This window comes from Tenrec ecaudatus, chromosome 7 (assembly GCF_050624435.1).
Source record: "Tenrec ecaudatus isolate mTenEca1 chromosome 7, mTenEca1.hap1, whole genome shotgun sequence".
In the NCBI taxonomy this organism is placed as follows: domain Eukaryota; kingdom Metazoa; phylum Chordata; class Mammalia; order Afrosoricida; family Tenrecidae; genus Tenrec; species Tenrec ecaudatus.
The window spans coordinates 37,166,766-37,188,913 of record NC_134536.1 but is presented as its reverse complement, the minus strand read 5'-3'; the positions used below and the strand labels follow the sequence as shown (position 1 = coordinate 37,188,913).

At 41.1% G+C, this 22,148-nt stretch overlaps 1 protein-coding gene across 1 annotated transcript in view; it reads right to left on the bottom strand.

Moving 5' to 3' along the window:
- The window catches only part of MOXD1 (monooxygenase DBH like 1), a 133,785-nt gene that overhangs the window by 30,396 nt on the left and 81,241 nt on the right, over positions 1-22,148 (bottom strand). The window contains exons 5-10 of the mRNA XM_075553930.1: positions 15,724-15,903; positions 14,438-14,540; positions 10,410-10,576; positions 8,720-8,911; positions 6,930-6,989; positions 3,176-3,318 (exon numbers count right to left, since the gene is read on the bottom strand). Of these exons, the coding sequence (XP_075410045.1) occupies positions 3,176-3,318; positions 6,930-6,989; positions 8,720-8,911; positions 10,410-10,576; positions 14,438-14,540; positions 15,724-15,903 (845 nt within the window). The remainder of the gene's footprint in view (positions 1-3,175; positions 3,319-6,929; positions 6,990-8,719; positions 8,912-10,409; positions 10,577-14,437; positions 14,541-15,723; positions 15,904-22,148) is intronic.

Below are 22,148 nucleotides of genomic sequence, written 5' to 3'. Positions count from 1 at the left end.
CTTATTGTGTTCTTTGTGATGTTGAATAGCTTCTGCATCTCTTACTCTTTATTTCATCCTCCTTAAAACTGGGACAACCCAATGTCACAATGATGTAAAAATAAATTAAATGAATTGATTTACAAGGAAGTGCTTGATAAATTATAAGCTAATTTACTTCGCCTTTTTGTTAATGGTATTTTATAACGTTGTTATTTGATGGATATTGGTTATTTGGATAGGAACTCAGTAGAGTTTATCTACTAATGATACCTAAAGAAGAAGGCAGTTTTCTTACAATTCATAATTTATCATCTATTTCCCTGTCATCGAGTCATTCTGACTCACAACAACCCCTGTGGGTTTTTGAGACAGTAACTGTTTAGAGGTGCAGAAAGCCTGGTCTTTCTCCTGTGGAGCTGCTGGTGGTTTCAAAGTGCTGATCAAGAGGATTGCAGCCCAACATACAACCCACCTGGGCTCCTTTATAACTTATAGTTATGTGAAAAAAGCAAAAAGTATTTATGTTCAGTCATTCAGCATTTGGAACCACATCCTTGTTATGTGGTCTTCTTAGTCCCCCTTAAATATACTCCCTTAAAAATTGCATATACCATTTGAATAATCATACCCATCTATTTCATTTTGGAAATGCATATTTATTAGAGAATTCTTCCTTCCATTGAAGTAAGATCTCACCCTTCCATACTCACTCATGCTCTCTGCTTGATCCCAGCCCAGAGAGGCCCTACAGGGTAGAGTAGAACTGCCCATAAGCCTCTGAGATTGTATGGGAGCACACAGGATCCTCTATCTCTCTACATTCCTACTAGTGAAGCTAATTCTTCTCCCAGAGTTAACAAGAATAGACCTTTTAAAAACAAATAGACCATAATACATCAATAACAGACTTATTTTTGTTTGAAACATGCTCCCCTAATGCTATCCAATCATGACAATAGAGCCTTTATTTTTCTCTTGCTCCATCACCCTTGAGATGCAATCTATCAAAAATTCCTATGGGTGCTACCTCCAAAAGTGAGCCTCACTGTAACCACTTCTCATCAATTCCAGGGCCACCCCCTTGGTCTCAGGTGTCCGCACCTCTCAACAGGACAATGACAGCTGTCTCTAGATCATATTCTTTCCAGTCTTGACCCCATGGAGTCCTTTCTAAACACAGCTGTCAACTTGACTTTGCTGATACTGTAAATGGCTTCCTTTGCACTTCAAACCAAAGTCTCTGTGCTGCCTCTAAAGTTCTACCTAACCCAGTTCCATCTTTTCCTGAACCTCTTCATTTACTCTCTAGCTCACTTCACAACTCCAGCTCACTTCGCCTTCTTGCATCCCTTGAGCATGCTAGCTTGATACCCACCTTAGCTTCTCTCTCATAGAATGTACCTGCATATCTGTCCAAAGATAGATGCTGATTATTTAGTTGTTTGTTCCAATATCCCATTCCCAGAAAGTCTACTGAGGGTGGCAACACATAGCCTTCATGGTTTCTATCGTCCTTATAACACCTACTATTAACTTTTTAAATTTGTATTGGCTTGTTTATTACCTCTCCCCTTTCCAGAAGGTACTCATACGAGGATACGAAAAAGATCTATCTTATTTATAATTTTATCTTTGGTAGCTCCTGTGACCTGCCATTATGTTCAAACAAGCCTCAGCTTGCTGACTCTTAGAAACAGCCTCCTTGGATGGCTGACCATTCATTGGCTGGTGTTAGAGATTGTGTTATGTGTTACAAAACCTAACTCCTACCTGTGCTTCTAATCCCAGTGGGGAATGGGTTTTTGGTGCACGTTTCTTAGGCAGTATTAGTGTGTCTTAAGTAGACCTCTTTTGAGCCGTTGAAGAGCAAGAATGGTGAAAGACAGAAGCAGGCCATATGAAGGTCACCAAGGAGAAAAGAAACAGAAGCGGAAAGAAAAGGCACAAGGATCTTCCTGAAGCAGACCAAAAAAGCAAGTCTTCCCCAAGAGCCAGCAGCCTGTTTGTGAAAGCCACTCATTTGTGTTTCTGTGAAGCACCACTAGGGAACTAGGGAACTTTATCATTAGACTGGTTCCTTGCGCCAAGGTGCCAAGACTAGTTGTGCAAACGGTGTAGTTTGTTGAGTGTCTACTTTCTTTCTAGGCATCTATAATTTGGGTATGGGTAGCCTGCCTCTACTGACTTCTCTGTGCATTAAGCACGCAATGAGTGGCCTAAATGGATAAATATCATAAATACAATTAGATAACGGTGGCATCAAGCATGTCCTGTGTGATTCTAAGAAGCCCTGGAGACCCTGTTTGTAAATATCGCACTGCTAACCAGCAGCCACTCCTCAGGAGAAAAATGAGGCTTTTTACTCCTGTAAAGATTTACAATTTGGGCAATCCACAGCTGCAGTTCTACTCCGTCTCATAGGGTCACTTTGAGTTGGGATTGGGAGTGATGGGATGCTGAATTCTTTAGGCCCTTCAAGCAAGTCATTGAACGTGAGTGGTCTTGGGGGTTTTACAACTGGGCAACCACGAAGCTTATCTCAGCCTCAAACAGTTCAGAACAACTGAATAGAACAACACATAAAAGAATCCCATAGAGTGGGAACAAATCTGTTATAAAAATAAAACATCCTTCTTTGTCACATACTCCCCGGTGGTAGTTACATAACATAAGCTGGTGTCAACTTGAGACTATTAAGAATGAAGGGGTGAAGTTTAGCCTGTCAATCAGGTTGCAACTTGATGATCTCATTTGGAGGCACTAAGGAGATAAATAGCTCTCCGGAGGTGGGACACACAGACTCCCTGTGAGACATCCCATCTGACAAGACACATGGAGCTACATTAGTGCCCTGGAGATGAAGGAGTCACGTGGATACACCTGCCAGCAGTGAGATGCTTCCACTGCCATTGGATCCACAAGACTTTCCACCAATTGGCCTGTGATCTTCCTTTATTTGGCATCATTGCATAGCTCTGTGAGTCTAAAGAGGCATTTATGGACTACTATTGGACATATGGGCTAATATTAGACTTATGAAATTGATCTGGATTGGGCTGGGATATTTCTCAATATACAGTTGTTCTTTTATATATAAGCTCTTTCTTATACACATAAGAGCGTCCATGAATTTGTTTCTCTAGTCAAACCCAGACTAACACGTCCCATACCAGGAAAACAATTCACTACTTACGTAACCGGCCTGTAGATTTCCTTAACACCAATGAACTGAAGTTGTTCCATTATGTCTGGAATACTTGCACATCGAGTCAGATTAATTCTTGGGTAATAAAGAAGGTAGGAGAGGCACATTTCATTCCTGGTGCTTAGTCCTCCCTGAAATTGGAAACATTGTATAAAGAAAGTTGTATGTTCTACCAATTATGACATTTATAACATCTAAACCAGTAATATCACACTATTCCTTCCAACAGTGATATATAATACATTTCAAACCTGAGGAGGAATAATCTAAATGATGATATAGCTATTAAGAAGATAATGACACTCACGCAGGAGATAGAAATATCAAAGTAGGAGGACTTAATACCCTCCCATAAACTAAAAGACATTTGATCAAGAGGACTAAGGTGCTCCCAATTTTTGATTCACTAAGCGGCTACATTCTAGTTCACTGCAAATTCTTCTTGCCCAGCCATGAGCTCCCTATTGCATGAAGAGAGAGAACAGGTCGGCTAGTCCATGGATATGCCATTTTATCACCTGTCCTGCGTCTCTAAGTAGAAGAGAAAAATTAGGTAGAGGGTTATAAGAATCAATAAAGGAACTATGAATCATATTTTGAGTGTTCATAATAAAAATCAAGGTGAAAAAGAAAAGAAGGTATTACCACATTTAAAAATTAGCAAATCGTTCCATCTCTAAAAGTTGTCTTTCTTTATTAACTAACTTTGTCATCTCTTTATGCAACGCAAAATCCTCACTACAATGAACATTTCAGAGATCTATGGGGATGCTGGGATAACATAACACCAATTAGTTTGATAGCTTTTTGCCTGATTATATTTTACAAACCTGAGGCCATCATATGTATAAGCATGTCTAATATAGAGGAGTGACATTTCACTTTTTAAAAAAAAACCCTTGCCGGGTGTGGTGGTGCGTGCCTGTAGTCCTAGCAACTCAGGAGGCTGGGGCTGGAGGAGGCTTCAGTGCAGGAGCTCTGGGCTGTCGTGTGCTGTGCCGATCAGGTGTCCGCACTAAGTTTGGCATTAATATGGTGACCTCCCGGTAGTGGGGACCACCAAGTTGCCTAAGGAGGGGTGAACCGGTCCAGGTCGGAAATGGAGCAGGTTAAAAAAATACCCTTAATTGTGATTTGGGTGGAAGTTTACAGAGCAAATTGCTTATCCTTTCAAGAACTGTACACATTTTGTTTCGTGACATGGAATGCAATCCCCATAAATTCGCAGCACTCTTCCCACATCCTTCCTTTTTAACTATTTCCATTTTTCTTTCCTTCCTATTCCTTCTTGCCTTCTAAGCTCTCGTTCTCGCTGGGCAAATGTTGCCCTTTCATTTCATAGAGTTGATTGTTCTAAAGGGTGCACCCCTCCATGATGTTATTGCTTACCATATAGGCCTATTATTTGGCTGAATGTTGAGCCACTGGCATGAGTTCAGCTTCAGGCTTGAAGAGCATCTAAGGAAACTTTATCAGGGATTCCCCCAGTCTCTAATACACCCACAGATATATATGTATACACACATGCACTTATATGTGCTACAAATATACTTATGTATATCATGGAGCAAAATTAAAGCTTCTTGGATAAAACCAAACACTTTGAGGGAATGAGTCACTGAGGCAAGGAGCACAGGACTGTCTTGGGAACACAGGCAATTGGCACGCCATCATCAAAAAACATGCTCTACAGCTTACTTTGGTGAGCAGCAGCTGGGGTCTAAAAGCTGTGAATGACCATCTCAGGTGCAACTATTAGTTTCTCCTTGAGCAAGAAGGGTGAAAAAAAATCAAAGACTCATGAAATCCATTGGTCCAAAGGACTAAGGGACCATGAGCAGTCTACATGACCCTGAGACCAGAAGCACTAGATGATGTCTCCCCACCACTCTGGCCACTCTGAAAGGATCATAAAGGAAGTCCTACATAGAGTAGGAAAGAAATGTGACTCAAAGCTCAAAATCAAACCAAGGGTCAGGTTGACTGGAAATATGCCACATTAGAAATAAAAGCAAATTAATGATCTACTAAACTTGGTTACTATTGCTTTAATCGGTCTTAATAGACAGAAACTCATTCCCCAACTGGCTTTTCCTTTTGTGGAATGGATTGCCGCTCTTTGAGGGATCCTGGCAGTGTGGTGGGTATGTGCTCAGCTGCTGAATGAAAGTGGATAAACTCACCAGTCAGCCATTGGGCGTCCATCAAGATTACAGTTTTAGAAACTCTGAGAGGCCATTTTACTTTGTCCTTTATGAATGGCATCAGTCAAAACCCATTCAGTAACAAGAGGGCTATTGCATATGCTTACACCTTTGCTCTTCCATGTGGATTATAGTCAACTCGTTACATATAAGTGTAAAAAATTGTGAAATTTTTAGAAATAAAGAGATAGAAGGAAATATACAAGTTTTCCTAGGTGAAGATCTCTTAGGTTACCAAATTTTCAATTCATATATCGCTTATATATTTTTTAGTTACTGGAATCACATCAAATTTATAGATCAATGCGAATATAGAGAATTTTAGTGAGTTTTCTCTTAATTCCTTAGGTATACATTAAAATCTATCAAAATTTACTATTTACCTTCACAGAGACAGAACACATATTACATTAAATCTTCTTTCCACATAACCTATCATTTAAATAACATTGTTTTGAAAACAGTTGACTGAGCACTAAAATGAAATATATTTCATAAATTACCAATTGTGTTGTGAGAGTGAAGGTAACAAATCACAACGCCTGTGAATAACATGATTCTTCCTTCTTGGTGCCATGTCTCCTACATTTTCTTTTCCAGTAAAACATTATACAGAAGCAGTATATATTCTGTGTTCTTCCAGATTTTAATAAATTCTTCTAAAATTCTATTAACTTCTAATTTTCTATCAGTTTTCTTAATGCTAGGCTTTATCTAGTTATGGCAATTCCATTCTATTCCTCATTTGTTAAATGTCATTTTTCCCCTCATTAATGATTTAAGGTTTATAAGTGCCTTTTCTATCAATCTTGAAAGAATCAGACTTTTTTTTACCCTTGCATCTTTTCCCCTTAATATTTTCTAATCTAAACCAGTTTCCCATTCTTTACCTAAACAAAATTTGCTTCTGGCAATGCACTTTTACCCCTCATATTTTTATAAAAATATGTCCATCTAAGTGGAAGCTATTGGCATTTCTCAAATTGCTTTAATCAAGTTTTAGTATTGAGATCATGACAGGTTCATAAAATGAGTTGGTGGGAGGTGCTCCCTCTTGCTGGGTTTGCTGCAAGACAGTGAGTGAGTTGGAGCTTATTTCTTGAATATTTGGTAGCACTCCCACTAAATCTGTTGACACAAGGTTTATCTTTGGGTCACATGCCCCAGAGTTATGAAACAGAAATTCTTCCTTTAGGAGTCTTGGTTTGTCTGATTAAAACCAGACTCAAGTACATACTCATTTCATGACCACAAGCATTTTACTAAAATATTTGGTGAGGAGATGAAAAGATAAAGGATAACTTGTCATAAAAGAGCTAATAAATCACATTGTACTTATTACCGTCATGTCATTAATTAACACCACATCTGATAAAACACTGAAACAACCCTGATTTCACTTTTACAAGATTTCATGCTAGAAATTTTGATGAATTTTGTTCCCAAGCAGAAATGCTACTTGATTTTTGTTTATTCTTCGAAAATCAAAGTATACCACTCCTCTTCAAAATGAACTTTAATCATAAAATGTTTCTTACCCAAGTCATCCGAGCTCTGTCCTTTGTGTTATAGCGGCACTCAGTAATCAGGTTATCTCCCTAAAACATAAAAGCAAAAGCTTTTAAACTGAAGTGGTTTACTGTTTGTTTGTTTGTGTTTTATCTGATTCACTTGTAGGCCAGCGGTTGACATTTGCTGTATGAATGTCTGCATCAAGTATTTCATTCAAAAGGAGGCCTTTGATCGATTTAATTGTAGGATAGTTATATGATAACCTAGCTCACCAACAAGTCAGGTTCTCTGTGCTCAGCTCAGACACTGCAACTAGCTTGTGCGTAACAGCAGGTAATGACCTGCACCACCTTGTTATTTTAAATAATTCTGAAAATAGCCCATGCCTTGCACTATGATTGTGGGGAGATGATGGTAGGTGCAAGTTTGCTTTTTAGCACAGATTAAGCACTTAATTAATGTAATGAGAGCTACCAGCCATTGTGTTCACCCCTTCATTTACATTTTTCCTTTGATGGTGTGTAGTCATGCTTTACTGCCTTGAAACAGAACGATGAGGCACATTAATAGTAATTTTTCCTCTTAGCGCCTTTCAACCTTTTAAAGATTACAGCACAAGTAGAAAGCAGTGACAGGTTTATGGCTCAGCACTCGGGCAAACAGCGGAAGTCACGCAGTCATGGGCCACCGTGAGGCAGCCAAACACGGCTTCCCTGTTCAGGTGCTACCATCCGACTCTCAGTGGACCCCAAGGTCAATACCTTTACACACACACCCTCCTTGTGGCTTCCCCTACAGAGGCTCTGGGGTAAAAGGATAGAGTGGGTGGAAGTGCCCGGAACAAGGCAATAAAAGAGAAGTATAGGCATTAAGAATTTTGAAGGATCATCTTTCCACTCTTAGAATATGTCAAAGTATTTCTGAACAGAATATTGACTTAGCGGTGAGTTAATGGAACAACCACTGGGCAAAAAACAAAGGGAGAACCTCTCCTTTTCCGTACCTTTTTGTTTGTTTGTTTTTTCACCTTCTCACCTAGTAGCATATGGTGCTATGCCTTTTCCCCAACTGCTCAGCCGATTAAAAAACCCCTGTCCTCAGCACCATGCTGGAAAGATGCTGATATTACTCTCATTCCATAAACAGTGTAAGAATTTCATACATTTAGGAGCAGAATAAAGGTCCACAACTGTATGATGACTGAGCTTGTAGTATCATGCAATAGAAATTGTTGAGGAAACAGATAAGACTTGGTAAAATAAACAAAAACAACTTTCATTATTAGAAGATGTAAGATTCTCTTCTAGCCTTCCACCACTCCCCTAAATACTGTTGGATTACATCAAACCCTTACACCCAAACCCACTGCCATTGAGTTAATCCCAACTCATAGCAATTTATACAGTACCATGTAATCACCTAAGTCTGGATGCCTTTCTCAAATGAAAGAATCCTCATTAGATTTTACTTAAATGAGACTTCTAAAAGTATCCTGTCTAATCAAAATGTTATAAGAAAACTTCTGATTTTTACGAGTGACACACGAAGGACTCCTTACCGGAAAGTCAGAATCTAAGTCCGTTTTAAAAATCAACAAGTTGACTTCCCTTGCGAACCTTTAAGATAAATGAATTTTACTTTTGTGAAGCAGATCAAACGCATTCCATCTAGGTTGTGCAACACCCGCGGTGGGTGGCTTGACGGATAGGGATATGATGAGCCATTCATTTCACCAGAAGCAACCTAAATGAATCTCAGCAGATGTACGTGTCATGAGTTTTATAACATTCATGGGAAAAAAAACAAATATTCATACTGGTAAGATGGTTCGCTCTTCCTTTAGATATTGAAATTCTTGGAAATTGAAGTCAAAATCATCATCATATGAGAGTAATTTCATCTCCTCCCCTTTCCGCAAATGTCGCAACCTGATTCCTCTGCCAGCCAGGTGAGCGTGGAGGAGAACGGCAAACACATGGATTCCAGTGGGCTTTTCAGCTTCCAGGGCCTGCGGGGACCCAGAGGAAGGGCTGATTAGCCAAAGCAAGTGCATGTTCAGACAGTCTGTGTTGGAAGGTACTTGGGTGGGGGCGGGGAGGGAAAGGAGGGGGCCTGGGGCTAACGAAATCTGAGTAAATGCTTAAGTGCTTGAACTGCCAAACAACATTTTTAATTTGAATTTTTCATGACTTATTTCAAACAACAGGGACTTTGTGATGTGATGTTTGTCAGGCGAAAAGAAAAGGGACAGATCAGCCTGAGGACCATCTCTTACGCAGCTCTCGTTTTCCTTCTCAGAGAAGGTGAAAGGGTAGACAAAATGATTCCACTATGTGATTAACCTACGAAGCACAAATCTTAAAAGGGAAAATTATTTCCAATTTTCTAGATGAGAAGACAGATGAGGGTCAGTGGAAATAAGCCAATTTCCGCTGGTCCCACGGCAAGCAAACAATGTAATAAAACAAACAAGCAAAAACCTCCTGGCCGTCAGGATGGTTCTGACTCACAGCAACCCTCTAGGGCAGGCCAGGACTGCCTCCCCCTGTGGTTCCCCAAACTAACTCTTTACGGGAATGGAAGCCTCATCTCTCTCCTGCAGAGCCACTGGTGGTTTCAAATCGCTGACTTGCGGTTAAAAGCCCGACAAGTAGCCACGATGTCATCTCTACCTCTAAAGAAGGGGACGGCAGTTTGAGCTGTGGTCTGAGTCATTTAGGACATTATCGTTCCAATTCACCCGTCTGCCATATTGTCCGCCGCTTCAGAATAACGACGTCCTTAAATAGGAACCACAGAAACATGTTTTGGATGGGGGCAGGGGACTGTAAATAGAAGCAACCGTTCTTGAACACTTCTCTATGGTGTTCTTTTTTTCAATTTATCTTTTTATGATTAAATATTCTTACCCGTTATTAGAGAAGAGACAAACTGTAAAGAAGTACACACACACTGAAAAATATATTCAAATGAGTGAAAGAAAAAGAATGTGAATAAAAGGTGTCATAGGAGAAAGAAAGAAGAGGCAACACAAAGGTGGAAATTGTAAGAGATAAAATAAAAGTGTCCTGTATGAAATAAATCAAGGGGAAAGACTAGGGAGGAAAACATCCAGAAATTACTCTTCTCAGAATTCCACTCCTTTGTGATGGGTGCACTGATTAAGTGCTGGGTTGCTAACCAAAAAAGGCGAGAGGTTCAAGTCCACTTGCTGCTTCTTGAGAGAGAAGATTTGGTCATATGTTGTCATGAAAATTACAGCCTAGCGTCCCCTGTGGAGCACTTCCACTCCATCCAGTGAGGTGACAGTGAGTGGCTTGGTGGCACTCAGTAACTAGAGCAGCAAACACTGGAAAAGGGAATTGAAGGTCCTGCGAAAAGCTTAACAGTTTTGCAAAGTGCTGACTAAATCGGGAAAAATGATTAGCAGGCATAACGTTTTTTACAACACCCTTTTCTGAGAACATCACTGTACCAGTAAACAACAACTCATAGAAGCTGCGTACCTCTTCTAAGCATTCCCGAGAGCAGTGACCCTCAGACCGGAACTCGGGCATCCCTGGAGGGATGGTGTGGAAAAGGCTTACCCAGAGGCCAGCCTCAATCACCCCGGCATCATATTTCCTTATATCAGTTGTATGAAATAACTTCAGTCCCGAATTGTCTATTAATCCTGGAACAAGAGCACATCATTTAAAATTGAGCTGGACTTCTTTAAAAAGTTCCCCAAATTTAGTGAGAATGAGTTCATTCCTATTCCTTGGAGCCTCCACAATGGAAATGAATAAAGTCAGACACAACCTTCCACTTCACAAATATCCTGGCCCCAACCACAATGGACTCACACCACCCACCCCGGGACAAGTATCTGTTCTGTGACACCTTTCACAATTCCATACTTCGCAATTCTCTTACATGACATGTGGGAGTCCTAAGCTCATTTATTATAATACAAAATAATGTACCCAAACTTATTTTATACTGTTCCTAAGTGAAGTTTAATAATATTTACTTTAAGGTGAAAGTTCTTTGGTTGAGAACTATCTGTGTGTGGAGAAATTTGCTAATGATGGGCTTTCTAATTTTATGTTATCATCATCCACCAGTTCATTCAGAAAGCAGCCATCCAATAGAAAGTTCCCAGGAGTCTATGATCTGTGTAGCTCTCTCTGTAGGCTTGGTAGAGAGAAATAATTAATAAACTCCTCGCTGTCACAGAACTATAGTAAGGAGGGAGATGATGAGTTCCAAACACTTCATTAGTCTCCCCCACTAACTCTGAAATTAATTGACTCCCCTCCTTTAGTGAGAACTTAGTTACACATGACTACCAAATTGACCCTTTCTCCTCATTCTGGTTTTCCGTCATCTTTAAATTGACCAACTTACTTATTTCACTTAACATCAAAGACTTTATACTGACTACTTTTCATTTCGTATTATATACTTCACAAATGTACACACACATATTTAGAAAATATACATTACTTTGAATGATTTGGGCTTGATGGGTTATTATAATTAACACATTACTTTGAATGATTTGGGCTTGATGGGTTATTATAATTAACTATCCCAGTATCTAATTATCCCAGGAAATCCTTAACTCTCACTCAACCTCTTTAACAGCTTTGAAAAAAATAATAATCCAAGCTTCTCTTGTGTAGTGAGTCTGTGATCACGAACACACATTAGTTATTGATTGTTGACTCGGGTTGATTCGGATCTTCAGAATCCTCATGAGGATGAAAAGCAATGCCTCTGGAGTTGACTTCCTCAACTTCGAATGCCAGCTCTGTGCTTTACCAGCTGTGTGGTCTTCAGAAAGTTACCTCGTGCTTCTGTGCTTTAGCTTCACAATCTGTAAAGTGGAACTTCATAGCAACAATGCTGTAAGGGTGGCATGAGGATGAAAAGCAAAGTACTTAGAATGCTGTTTGGCACAAAAGATGTGTCTTTGATAGAGAAGGACATCATGCTTGGTAAAGTAGAAGGGCAGCAAAAAGAGGAAGGCTCTAAAGAGATGACTTGACACAGTGGCTGCAACAATGGGCTCAAGCAGAGGAACAGCTATGGGGATGGCTCAGGACCGGGCAGCGTTTCCTTCTGTTGTGCAGAGGGTCACTGTGAGTCAGAATCAACTCAGTGGCACCTAAACACATAGCAGTGGCAGCTAATTCACAAGGTCCCAGAGGCTACTGTCTGTGTCTTTCTATCTTTGTATCTCTAGGACCTGGTGGGTAGACATATACCAGGGACTGACTCTTCTGTTATAAAAACAAATCATGAAGTCAAAATTTATTTTTATATTATCAGTGCACATACAAATGTACAGTGCAGTAGGGAAGGACTAGTCCAGCTTTAAAATATTATTTGAACATATTTAGGGCAACTTTTTTTGTGTTTTATATATGTCTTCAATATGGTCCCATTTTTTACAAGTTATAAAAAGGAAAAATAACTCCAGTTCCATTTTTCAGTTGTTAAATTCATTCATTGCATTAGCTGTCTAGACCACTAATAGGTCATCTAGTGAAACAAAGTAAAATTTTATTAAGTAAATAAATATGTATTAAAAGAGCTTTTCTAGTAATACAAATCCATATAGCACAATACCTTTGGAGGCAAAATTAACATAATTCCAAGAATACATTCTGATTATGACTATGAAAAAAGAGTACTAAAAATATTGAGTTCTAGATTAACATATTCATAGGGTGCGCTTGCATTCCATTTATGCACTAAAGCATCATGAGAAATAATTTCACTGAAAACACACAAGGCAAATCAAATACTCTATCTTTATAATTCTTTAAAAAATAAATGGTACATGTTGCATTTCTAATTGCAGAATTTTTGTATAGTGCATGAAACATTGCTACTATGGATAACATAGAGTTTTTCACGTTTTTAATTAAAATTGCAATATAAACAAGATATTTATGCATTCTCTATTATCAATATTAATGAAACCTAGAAGCGTGTTAGACTTTTACCTATTAGATATATTTCCATAGGTATGCAAATTTTTAAATTGGTAAAAGGTGACTCAAAATTTTTTTGATTTTATGAATATTTTGCTTTAATTTGTACAAATTCAATGTTCAGAGTAATTGGCATAATTTATGAGTGAGACTGAAAGTAAATTCAGGAAAAAAAGTATGTTGTTTCAATTACTTTGGACATAAAAATAATTCATAAGTGAGCTAGTAGACACAAAATCTTGATCATTGCTCTGAATGCAGAGAAATGTCACGTTTGAAAACTTTCCCAACAAGAGTCCTCCTTATTTTCCAAGTCGCAGCAGAGGAGTCCCGTCTCAATCTCTCGCTCCATTCTTTAAAGTGCTTCAAGCACTTCCCATTGCCCTTACGATGAAGATCATATTGAAACTAACATTATAGGGGTTTTAGAATTTTACACAAATTTAAAATCAAATTTTACATAAGTAAATATAAAAACCCAATCAAAGAAAAGGTTAAAATCCCTTCTACTTAATATCCTATTACACAGTGCCACTACACAAATATTTCTTAAGTATATTTATGATTTTTCCCATCACACAACAAAGTGCTTAATACCTTTTTAATGGAACGAATAGCAGCATTTTTGCATGTTCAGTTAGAAAGTAAATGTTGAAATAGTTAGGACAAATTTCGACTCCACACCCAAGAAGGAGCAAGAAGTAGGTCCTGATTAGCAGTGTAGACAACACTTTCTAAGATTCGGAACCACACATGACCATTCCTGGTTCAGTTCCAATTAATGTTTGGATGTAACTATTAACACTCTTAAAATGTATCTCAAAAGTATCTTTATTTGGATAATATACTATAGGTTTACATTAACTCTACCATCCACCGTTCATCTGTCAATAGGTGATTTGCTAGGTAAAAGTCTATTGCTGGTATGTCAATGCCAGCAGGTTTACCTGTGATGAACATGTTTCAGCAGAGTTCCAGTCTACGGCATACCAGAAATGAAAGCCTGCTGCTATACTTCTAAAAACTAACCAATGAAAGCCCTATGTGTCAAAAATATATACATTTCCAATATAGTCTTGGAAAAGGAGCCTCCTAGTTTGGAAGGCACTCAAAATACAGTAGCTAGATAGGACTACAGTTTACCAATGATCACAGCATTGTAGGAGTGAGCCCTGAATAGTGGGTAATGAGTCAGGCTGTTAACCACAAGGTCAGCAGTTCAAAACCACCAGCTTACTCCACTGGAGAAAGATAAGGTTTTCTACTCCTATGAAGATTTACAGTCTCAGAAACCCACATGGACTTTCTGTCTGTCATACAGGGTTGTGATGAATCGGAATCGACTCGATGGCAGTAAGTATGTTGTTATTTTTGTTTTGTTTTGAGGACTAGACAGGTTTTGGTCTCTGTACGTGGGGCTGTTGTGAGTTGGAGCCACCCCCGGGCAGCTGACAAGCTACTAGCATGTGCTGCATCTTTGCTTAGCAATACTAACATACGAGCTACAGAACAGTTTTTAGAAAGCAACAGTATATGAAAAATAGACGCACCTTCTTTATATGTTGGGTTGTCGTAATGGACCTCCAGGAGCACATAATGAGGGTCTAGTGGAGTACCAAGGGATAAGCCAACGTGAGGTGGGTAGGAAAATCCCTGCGCATGGAGAGATGCAAGAATCAGTGTTGTACAACAGCTGTAAGGAGCTCTATTCCACCCAAACCCCGTCTATTCTCAAAGACACGTCAATATTCTAGAACTGCCACTTATCTATCATCAAATAAAATGACTTAAAGAAAAAGTCACCTCCCAGAAAATTGGATATAGCCACTTTTATATGAAAAAAGTGCTTTACTTATAATTACAACATAGTCAAGCTAAAATGAACCCCACCTCAGGACCATCAGTGTATCTGGAACACGGCCTACTCGTGGAAAGAAGTTACAGGGAAATGCGTGCAAGGGACCCAGGAAAAATTGCTGAACTATGTGAGCACGCTACATGCATGGAGTCGGGACGATATGATGTCCGAGATGCATGCCAAAGGGACCCAAATGAGAAGAATATGGAATTCTGAACTGGATATCGACAACATTTAACAACTCAACGATCTCAAAGAAGGGGAACCGACAGAGCAAGGCTAATGGATTTTGAAGAGGAAAGAAATGCTGAAGAAGAAAGAAATTATAAGAAAGGGAAGGATAGAACTTGTCAGTTTTTTGTTTGTGTGTTTGTTTTACAGTGAAAAGAAATTTCTCTAAAATAAACCAGGGGCTGGAGTTGCTTGCAAACATGGACTCAAATGATGATTGCTTGACCAAAGTTAATCGGTCCATTCAGGAAAGAGTGGGATGTGAAATACATTATTGAAAAAAGAAAAGGCACCTGGAGATAACACTCACTAACTTCCTCACGAGAAATGCCTACCCGTTCCCCAGGGCAACCCAGGCGCCCAGGCACCCAGGCGGTCCAGAAGCTGCCACAGGCGAGTTGCTACCACAGCTGACAAAAGGCCAATGTCAGTCACCATTTCTAAATTTTTATAACGTGTGTACTTCTTAATACCTGCATATTTGAATTAAAATATATCTGTAAGTCTATAGTGTTTCCAGTCCCCAAAGACAAATTCAGATCCGATTTTAAATGATGCTTATAATAATGGAAATAATTATGAAAACTAAAAACAAAACAAAGTTCAGCCTATATCAGAATCAACTTAGGATGGAGTCATTGTGATGGAGCCCTGTCATAGCCAGGGACTACGTATATTAGAACCTTATTTTAGTGGTGCATGTGTGGACAATTAATTGTACTGCCTCACAGCTAGCGTCGACCTCACCTCTCCACCAATGGCCCAGGCAAAGATAACGGTCTCGCAGGTGAGGAAGGCATCAGGCATGTTGGGGTGGTAGCACTCATGGCCATGGTCCAGGACACTGTCGTTAAAGTTGCTGCTGCACTGGTAGAGCAGGATGTGATGGACCAGACTCTCATGGCCTCTCTGTATCACCGGCTCAACCTGCACAAGCACAAATGAGAGGGCGGATGCAATAAATAAACCAAACCTCAACCTCTAGCAACAAACCCGAAACAAGTCAGTTATCATCAGGGGGCTGGTGTCCTTCATCAGCAATCAAAGTCGCTTTCCAAGGACTGTTCTTCTCTAAGTTCTCTGAAAGGGCCGTGCTCCAGTATAACTGATGCTGGAGATGATGACATTGATAATGATGGCGGTGGGAAGAATGAAGATGGTGATAACCATCGGCTTCTAGAATCCTAGGATTTTGCTAATCTATCATTCTTAACTTAGCCTTGTTTCCTTGACCCATCCTCATAGCGATGGTATGGACACAGCGACTGCCCTCTTCCAGAGATTCCTCAGCCCCCCTCTCTTTCCCTCATGGTGTTGTTGTCTTTCCTACATACCAACTGGAAGTGACAGAGGCCATGTCCCATTCGCTTTTATGTACCTGGTGCTGAGCACTACGCCAGGCTTTGACTTGGCTCAATAAGTGGTGATTAAGTGATTAAGCATGAGTTGTAATAACAAAAGCAAAGCAAAACCTGTATCAATGCACTTCCAAGACATTGTTCAGGTAAGGAGAGGCAAGCTAAAACTGGTTTAAAAAGAATGGACCATGAAGGTGGTCCTAATATTAAATCATGTGATCCCTAAGCTGTTCCCATGTCAGTCCCCTTTCTAACACTTGCTCACTGCAGTGCAGAAACCTGGGGACCAAGTGAGAGTGATCTACTTTAAATCAAAAATAAATGTACAAACCCAAGCTCATGGTAGTCAAATCAATTAGGACTCAAAGCGACCCATGTGTTTCAGAAAAAAAAAATGGAGCTATAGATTTTCTTGTCTGTAATAACTGCAGACACAGATCTCCAGGTCTTTCCTCTGCTGCACTCCTGAGTGGGTTCATACTGTCAACCTGGAGCTGGGCAGTCAAGCACGATCCATATGCACTATCAAAGGATCTTCTAATACCCCCAAACTAAAACCAGAACAAGCCCACTGCTCTCTAGTCGATTCCCACTCACAGCAAACCCATAGGAGAGACTAGAACTGCCTCACAGGATTTCAGACACCATAAACTTTCATGGAAGCAGGCCATCTCACCTTTCTTCTGAAGAGTGGCCAGGGGTTCTGAAGCACCAGTTAGTGGTCCCCTACATAACTCATCCTGCCACCAGGCTCTCTCAAATAGCTCAGAGGCTCCTACAGCCAGAGGATATAGGAGCTGTGTTATGAGGGGGCTCAAAAAAGTTTGTGGAAAACTTTTGTTATCTTTAAATTTAAATTTTCTATGAACTTCTTGAAAGCCTCTTTGCTGAGCCTACCTGGGCTCTAGGTGTTGTCCTCAGTTACAGGGCTCTTTGAGCTTTCAGCCTGAAAGCTCCACAGTCTGTCCATGGTAGAGTTTATCCACACAGGCGCTTGTGGTCCTAACTCTGAATCCCTTGATGTGCTCTCTAGTTTACATAGACACGGGAAAGACAAGACTTTTAAGCTCTATACTCCTAGGGCACTCCGTTTTCATTTTCTCCCTTGTGATCTTCTTGCTTTCCCCCCATCTCTCTCTTTCAGTCCCTTCCTTCCTTTCCTCCCCTCTGGTCCCCCCCCCCCCTCTTGAGTCCTCCCTTCTTTCTTTTAAATGGGAAAGCGAAAGTGGCCTGAAGGGGCAGGGGGCCTGTAGTGCATAGAGGTGTGAATGGGCAGCCAAGGAGCTAAGGTTTGAATCGACTCTTTCACTGTGTTACACAGTGAGTCAAGCCCCATCCTGTGCCCATTTCCAACACCACAGGCACTGTGGCATTGAACATGGCATTGCACGTGGCTTTGTTTGCACTTTCTCTCTCTCTGAAAGGTCACGTATTCTGAACGCAGAAATGGGTTTTTATTTTCCTTGCAAATGCCATCATTATTGTTGGACCATGTTCGCATGAACATGAACTGAACCTGGAGCCTCTGCTGGTTCTTAGCTTCCACCTGTAGTTGACGGTGACCCGTGGGATCTGATTGTTGTTGGTGCCTCAGCACTCCAAGGAAACAGGGTTTTGCTCATGTATCAGTGATAAAGCACTCAGGAAAACTTGGGGTGCTAGTAAAGGCAGAGCATGCAGGGTGTATTTCAGATCCTGGGGAAGAGCCATAAGCACACATGAGAGTTACCTGTTTTCAAGGTAGCAAGAGAAAGTCGTGACCTTCATTAAGGGTGAGCAAGAGGGAGCTAAGAGAGTGGAGGCTGACCACCTAATGCTGGGTGGTGCCTGACTTGACAGTGCTTCAAATAAGCTGCTTAAGAGAAACTCATAAAAGCAAAGCAAAGACTTTTTTTTTTAAGTAGGGTCTGCTGAAAGTAACACCCAGATGTCAAGCCACTGATGCTTTCTAGGAATTCATTAACACCTACCCTTTCTTTGGGATGCCCTGGGGAGTAAAAAGGAGCACTGGTGGCATAGCGGGCTACACACTGACCTGCTAACTATCAAGACCAGCAGTTCAAACCCACCAGATATCCCATGGGAGAGAGGTGAGGCTTTCTGCTCCATAAAGATGTACTGCCTATCAAAAGATACAGCGGCTTGAAGATAAATAAGTGGTCATCTAGCTGAGAAGCAACAAAGCCCACATGGATGAAGCATGCCAGCCTGTGTGATCACCAGGTGTCGATGGATCAGGTATCGGGCATCAAAGAAGAAAAAAACATATAATTGTGAAAGAGGGGGAGTACGGGGTGGAGACCCAAAGTGCATCTGTAGGCAAATGGACATTCCCTTACAGAAGGGTCACAGGGAAGAGACGAGCCAGTCAAGGTACAGTATAGCACCAATTCCTCCCCCCACTATCATGATCCCAATTCTACCTTGCAAATCCAGCTAGACCAGAGTATGTACACTGATACAAATCAGAGCTAGAAACACATGGAATCCAGGACAGAAAAAAACCCTCAGGACCAATACTGAGTGAGATACCAGGAGGGAAATGGGAAAGTTTGGGAGAAAGAGGGAACTGACCACAATGATCTACATATAACCCCCTCCCTGGGGAATGGACAACAGAAATGTGTGTGAAGGGAGATGTCAGAAAGTATAAGACATGGAAAAATAATAATTTATAAATTATCAAGGCTTTGTGAGGCAGTGAGGGTGGAGGAGGAAAATGGGGGGCTGATACCAAGGACTCAAGTGTAAAGAAAATGTTTTCAGAATGATAATGGCAACAAATGTACACATGTGCTTGACACAATGGATGGATGGATGGGTTGTGATAAGAGTTGTATGAGCCCCCAATAAATGATTTATATTAAAGAAAGAAAGCAAGAAAGAAGATTTGCAGCCTTGGAAATCCACAGGGGCAGTTCTACCCTGTTCTACATAGTCACTCTGAGCCAATCTTACAGCTCAATGACCATGAGAGTCTTTTGTGTGCTTGGTAGTTCAAATGGTTAACACACTCAGTTGTTAATCCAAATGTTAGAGGTTGGGGTCCACACAGAGACATGTTTAAGATAAGGCTTGAAAACTCAGGCCCTTGGCCTCCTGGGGGAGGGGCGGAGCAGAGTCTTGCAAGGCCCTCCTCTCTGAGGAGGGAAAACAGCAATGTCTCTCCGTGAACCCCAGCGAGGACTTCAAGGAGAATTACACAGCAATCTGGCCTGTGGATCGAGGCCCAGACTCCGAAACAAGGATGCCCTAAGAAAAAGTCCCCTCGGAAAACAACCCCACGCTGTGCTGCATGCAAACCCAGGAGCCGGTCATTGAAGAGAGGAGGAGCGCTCAGACAAAGCGGAGCCCTTGACCAAGCAGACAGGATGAGGTGCTGAGAGAGAAAGAAGCAGAGGGTCTGAGAATTACATGGAAGGGTCTGCTGAACTGAGGATCGAGCGTGTCGTCCCTGGGTGGTGCCAACAGTAAAACACACAGCTGCTGCTGCTGCTACGCCAGGCCCTAGAAGTAGCTCCGCAGAAGAAAGGCCTGGTGCCTGCTCCTGCACACTCCGTCGCAAGCCTGATGGCGCGCTCGAGGTCTCCCTAAGGGCAGTCGACACAACTGCAACTGGTGTGAGGATGCTTACTTTTGTGTGTGTTTTGTGGGGAGGGAAAGGAAATGATGGGGGAGAGTTAACTGAGACACAAAAACAGTATCTGTAAAAGCAGAGGACCTGCTCTGAGATCTCTGATCCCAGGAGGACAGGGTTGTTGTCTCGCCGTGCCCAATACGGAATGGAGTTTCCCAGGATGCTCCAGGTCCTCCAAGCTGCTGCCATACTTACAAAGCCAAAATGATAACAGTGCCTGTCGACCAATTCCGAAACCCTCAGCCCGTGCCACAAGCATGTTTAGCAGGTATCCGACTCCTAGTTTAAAGTCCTGATGTTATTCTTGAGTTCAACTGAACCTGCGGAGGCTTACACAGGACCAGCTGAGGAGAGAGGACCACCAGTGTTCCGTGACTAAGGACCAATAAGGACACAAGAGTTTGGTGACTAAGAGTCTACTTTGGATCCCTCCTGCTTGTCGGCAGAATAAAATTCCCAAACCCACTGCTGTTGAATGGATCCCAAAGCAGAAGGACTCAGTAGGGCTGAGCAGAACTGTTCCACAGGGTCTCTGAGACTGTAAACCGTTATCGGAGCAAACTGTGCCCATCTTTCTTCCATGGAGCAGCTGGTGGATTCGAACTGCGCACCCTGTGGTTAGCAACCCAACATGAAATCCACTACGCCACTGTTCTCTTTCATATACTAAGTCACTGTCCATGGGAGAAGACAATTTCCTTTTGCATCATTGCGTTGGTTAGAACAAAATTTTCGTAGTGAAAATATGCCTGAGATAATACTAATTATGTGTTATGCGAAACAGCCCTTCACTGCTTTGCCTTCTTTTGGTTTTTTCCCAGATGTCGAATTATGATCACAATCAAAATGGAATGCTAAAAGTTGCCTCTTAATTGAAAAACTATGAGAATTACAGAAATCATTCAATGAAATCTAAGCAACATACCTAGAAATCATTAAATGAAATCTTATAGATAAGTCAGTATATCTGAGATAAGAGTGACATTTCATTTCATTCTACTTTTAGTGTACCTCTATAATGGTAGAGCAAATACAAAGAAATACAAGTCAGTGCAAATGGAGTGGGCGGCAGTGATGCAGACACGGAAATAAATCTACCCAATTGCATTGCAAGTTGTGTCCTGGAATCACTGTATTATTTCACATCAGCGAGGTTTCCAGACCAGGCAGAGGGTATATCCACTTGCATATGAGACAGAGACTGAGCCAGGCTGGCCTGGCAGCTGTGGGTTGCCTGTTAGCCTCAGGGCTGAAAGTAGTGGCTTGGGAATCAAAACACAGATGAAAAAGAGAAGGAAAGGCAGCCACCTGAAAGATCCTTTAAAGAAGAGTGACACAGTCCCTCCAGTTAGTTCCAGTAACCAGAGCACAGCCAAGACCAAGTTGGAAATTAAGACTGACCATGAAACTGAACCTAAAAAAATGAAACGCTCTAAATATTAAGGCACTTTCTCCAGACCATCGCCTCCTCCTCTCTTCATCCAAGTAAAATATGCCCAGGGTAGCCCCTGCAACTCAGAGTTCTTAATAACTATTCATTGAACTGAAATAAACACTGCCCTTCCCAGGAAGCTAATATTCATGAGGATGAGTCATCAAATTAATTTTCCTCCTTCACTGGGCCTGGGGATTCAGGATCATAATCTTGAGGGACACAAGTTAACTGGCCCAACAGTCCACAAAGACAATATCCTAAGGCCTAAGTTAGTGAAGAGTGACTTGGGACTTAGAACCTTGTGAACGGCCATATAATGGCCAACTATTGGTCTCGCCCCATCAGGAGCAAAGAAGAAGGAAGATAAGTGAAGACACATGGATACACCTGGATGAATGGCCCAAATGCACTTCTGGACGACAGGAACCTAAGCATCTGTGGATGGTGTCTGACTACCACTGCCAACTGCTCTGAGGGCCACTTTAGAAGGTCATGGAAAAGTGGGAAGAAAATGTGTAAACCAACTCAAAGTAAAAAAATAAAAATAAATAACCACAACAACAGAGATTACTGGTTGGCTAAAAACTAGTCGACCCTCCAAGACTAGGGACCTTAGTGAGGTCTGGAAATGAATTCATGCCTGTGGCTCAATTTTCAAAACTGAACAATAACACCCAGGAGACATTCACTCCTTAGAATAGTCAACCATTGGAGATCAAATGGGCAATAGTTGACCAAGGAC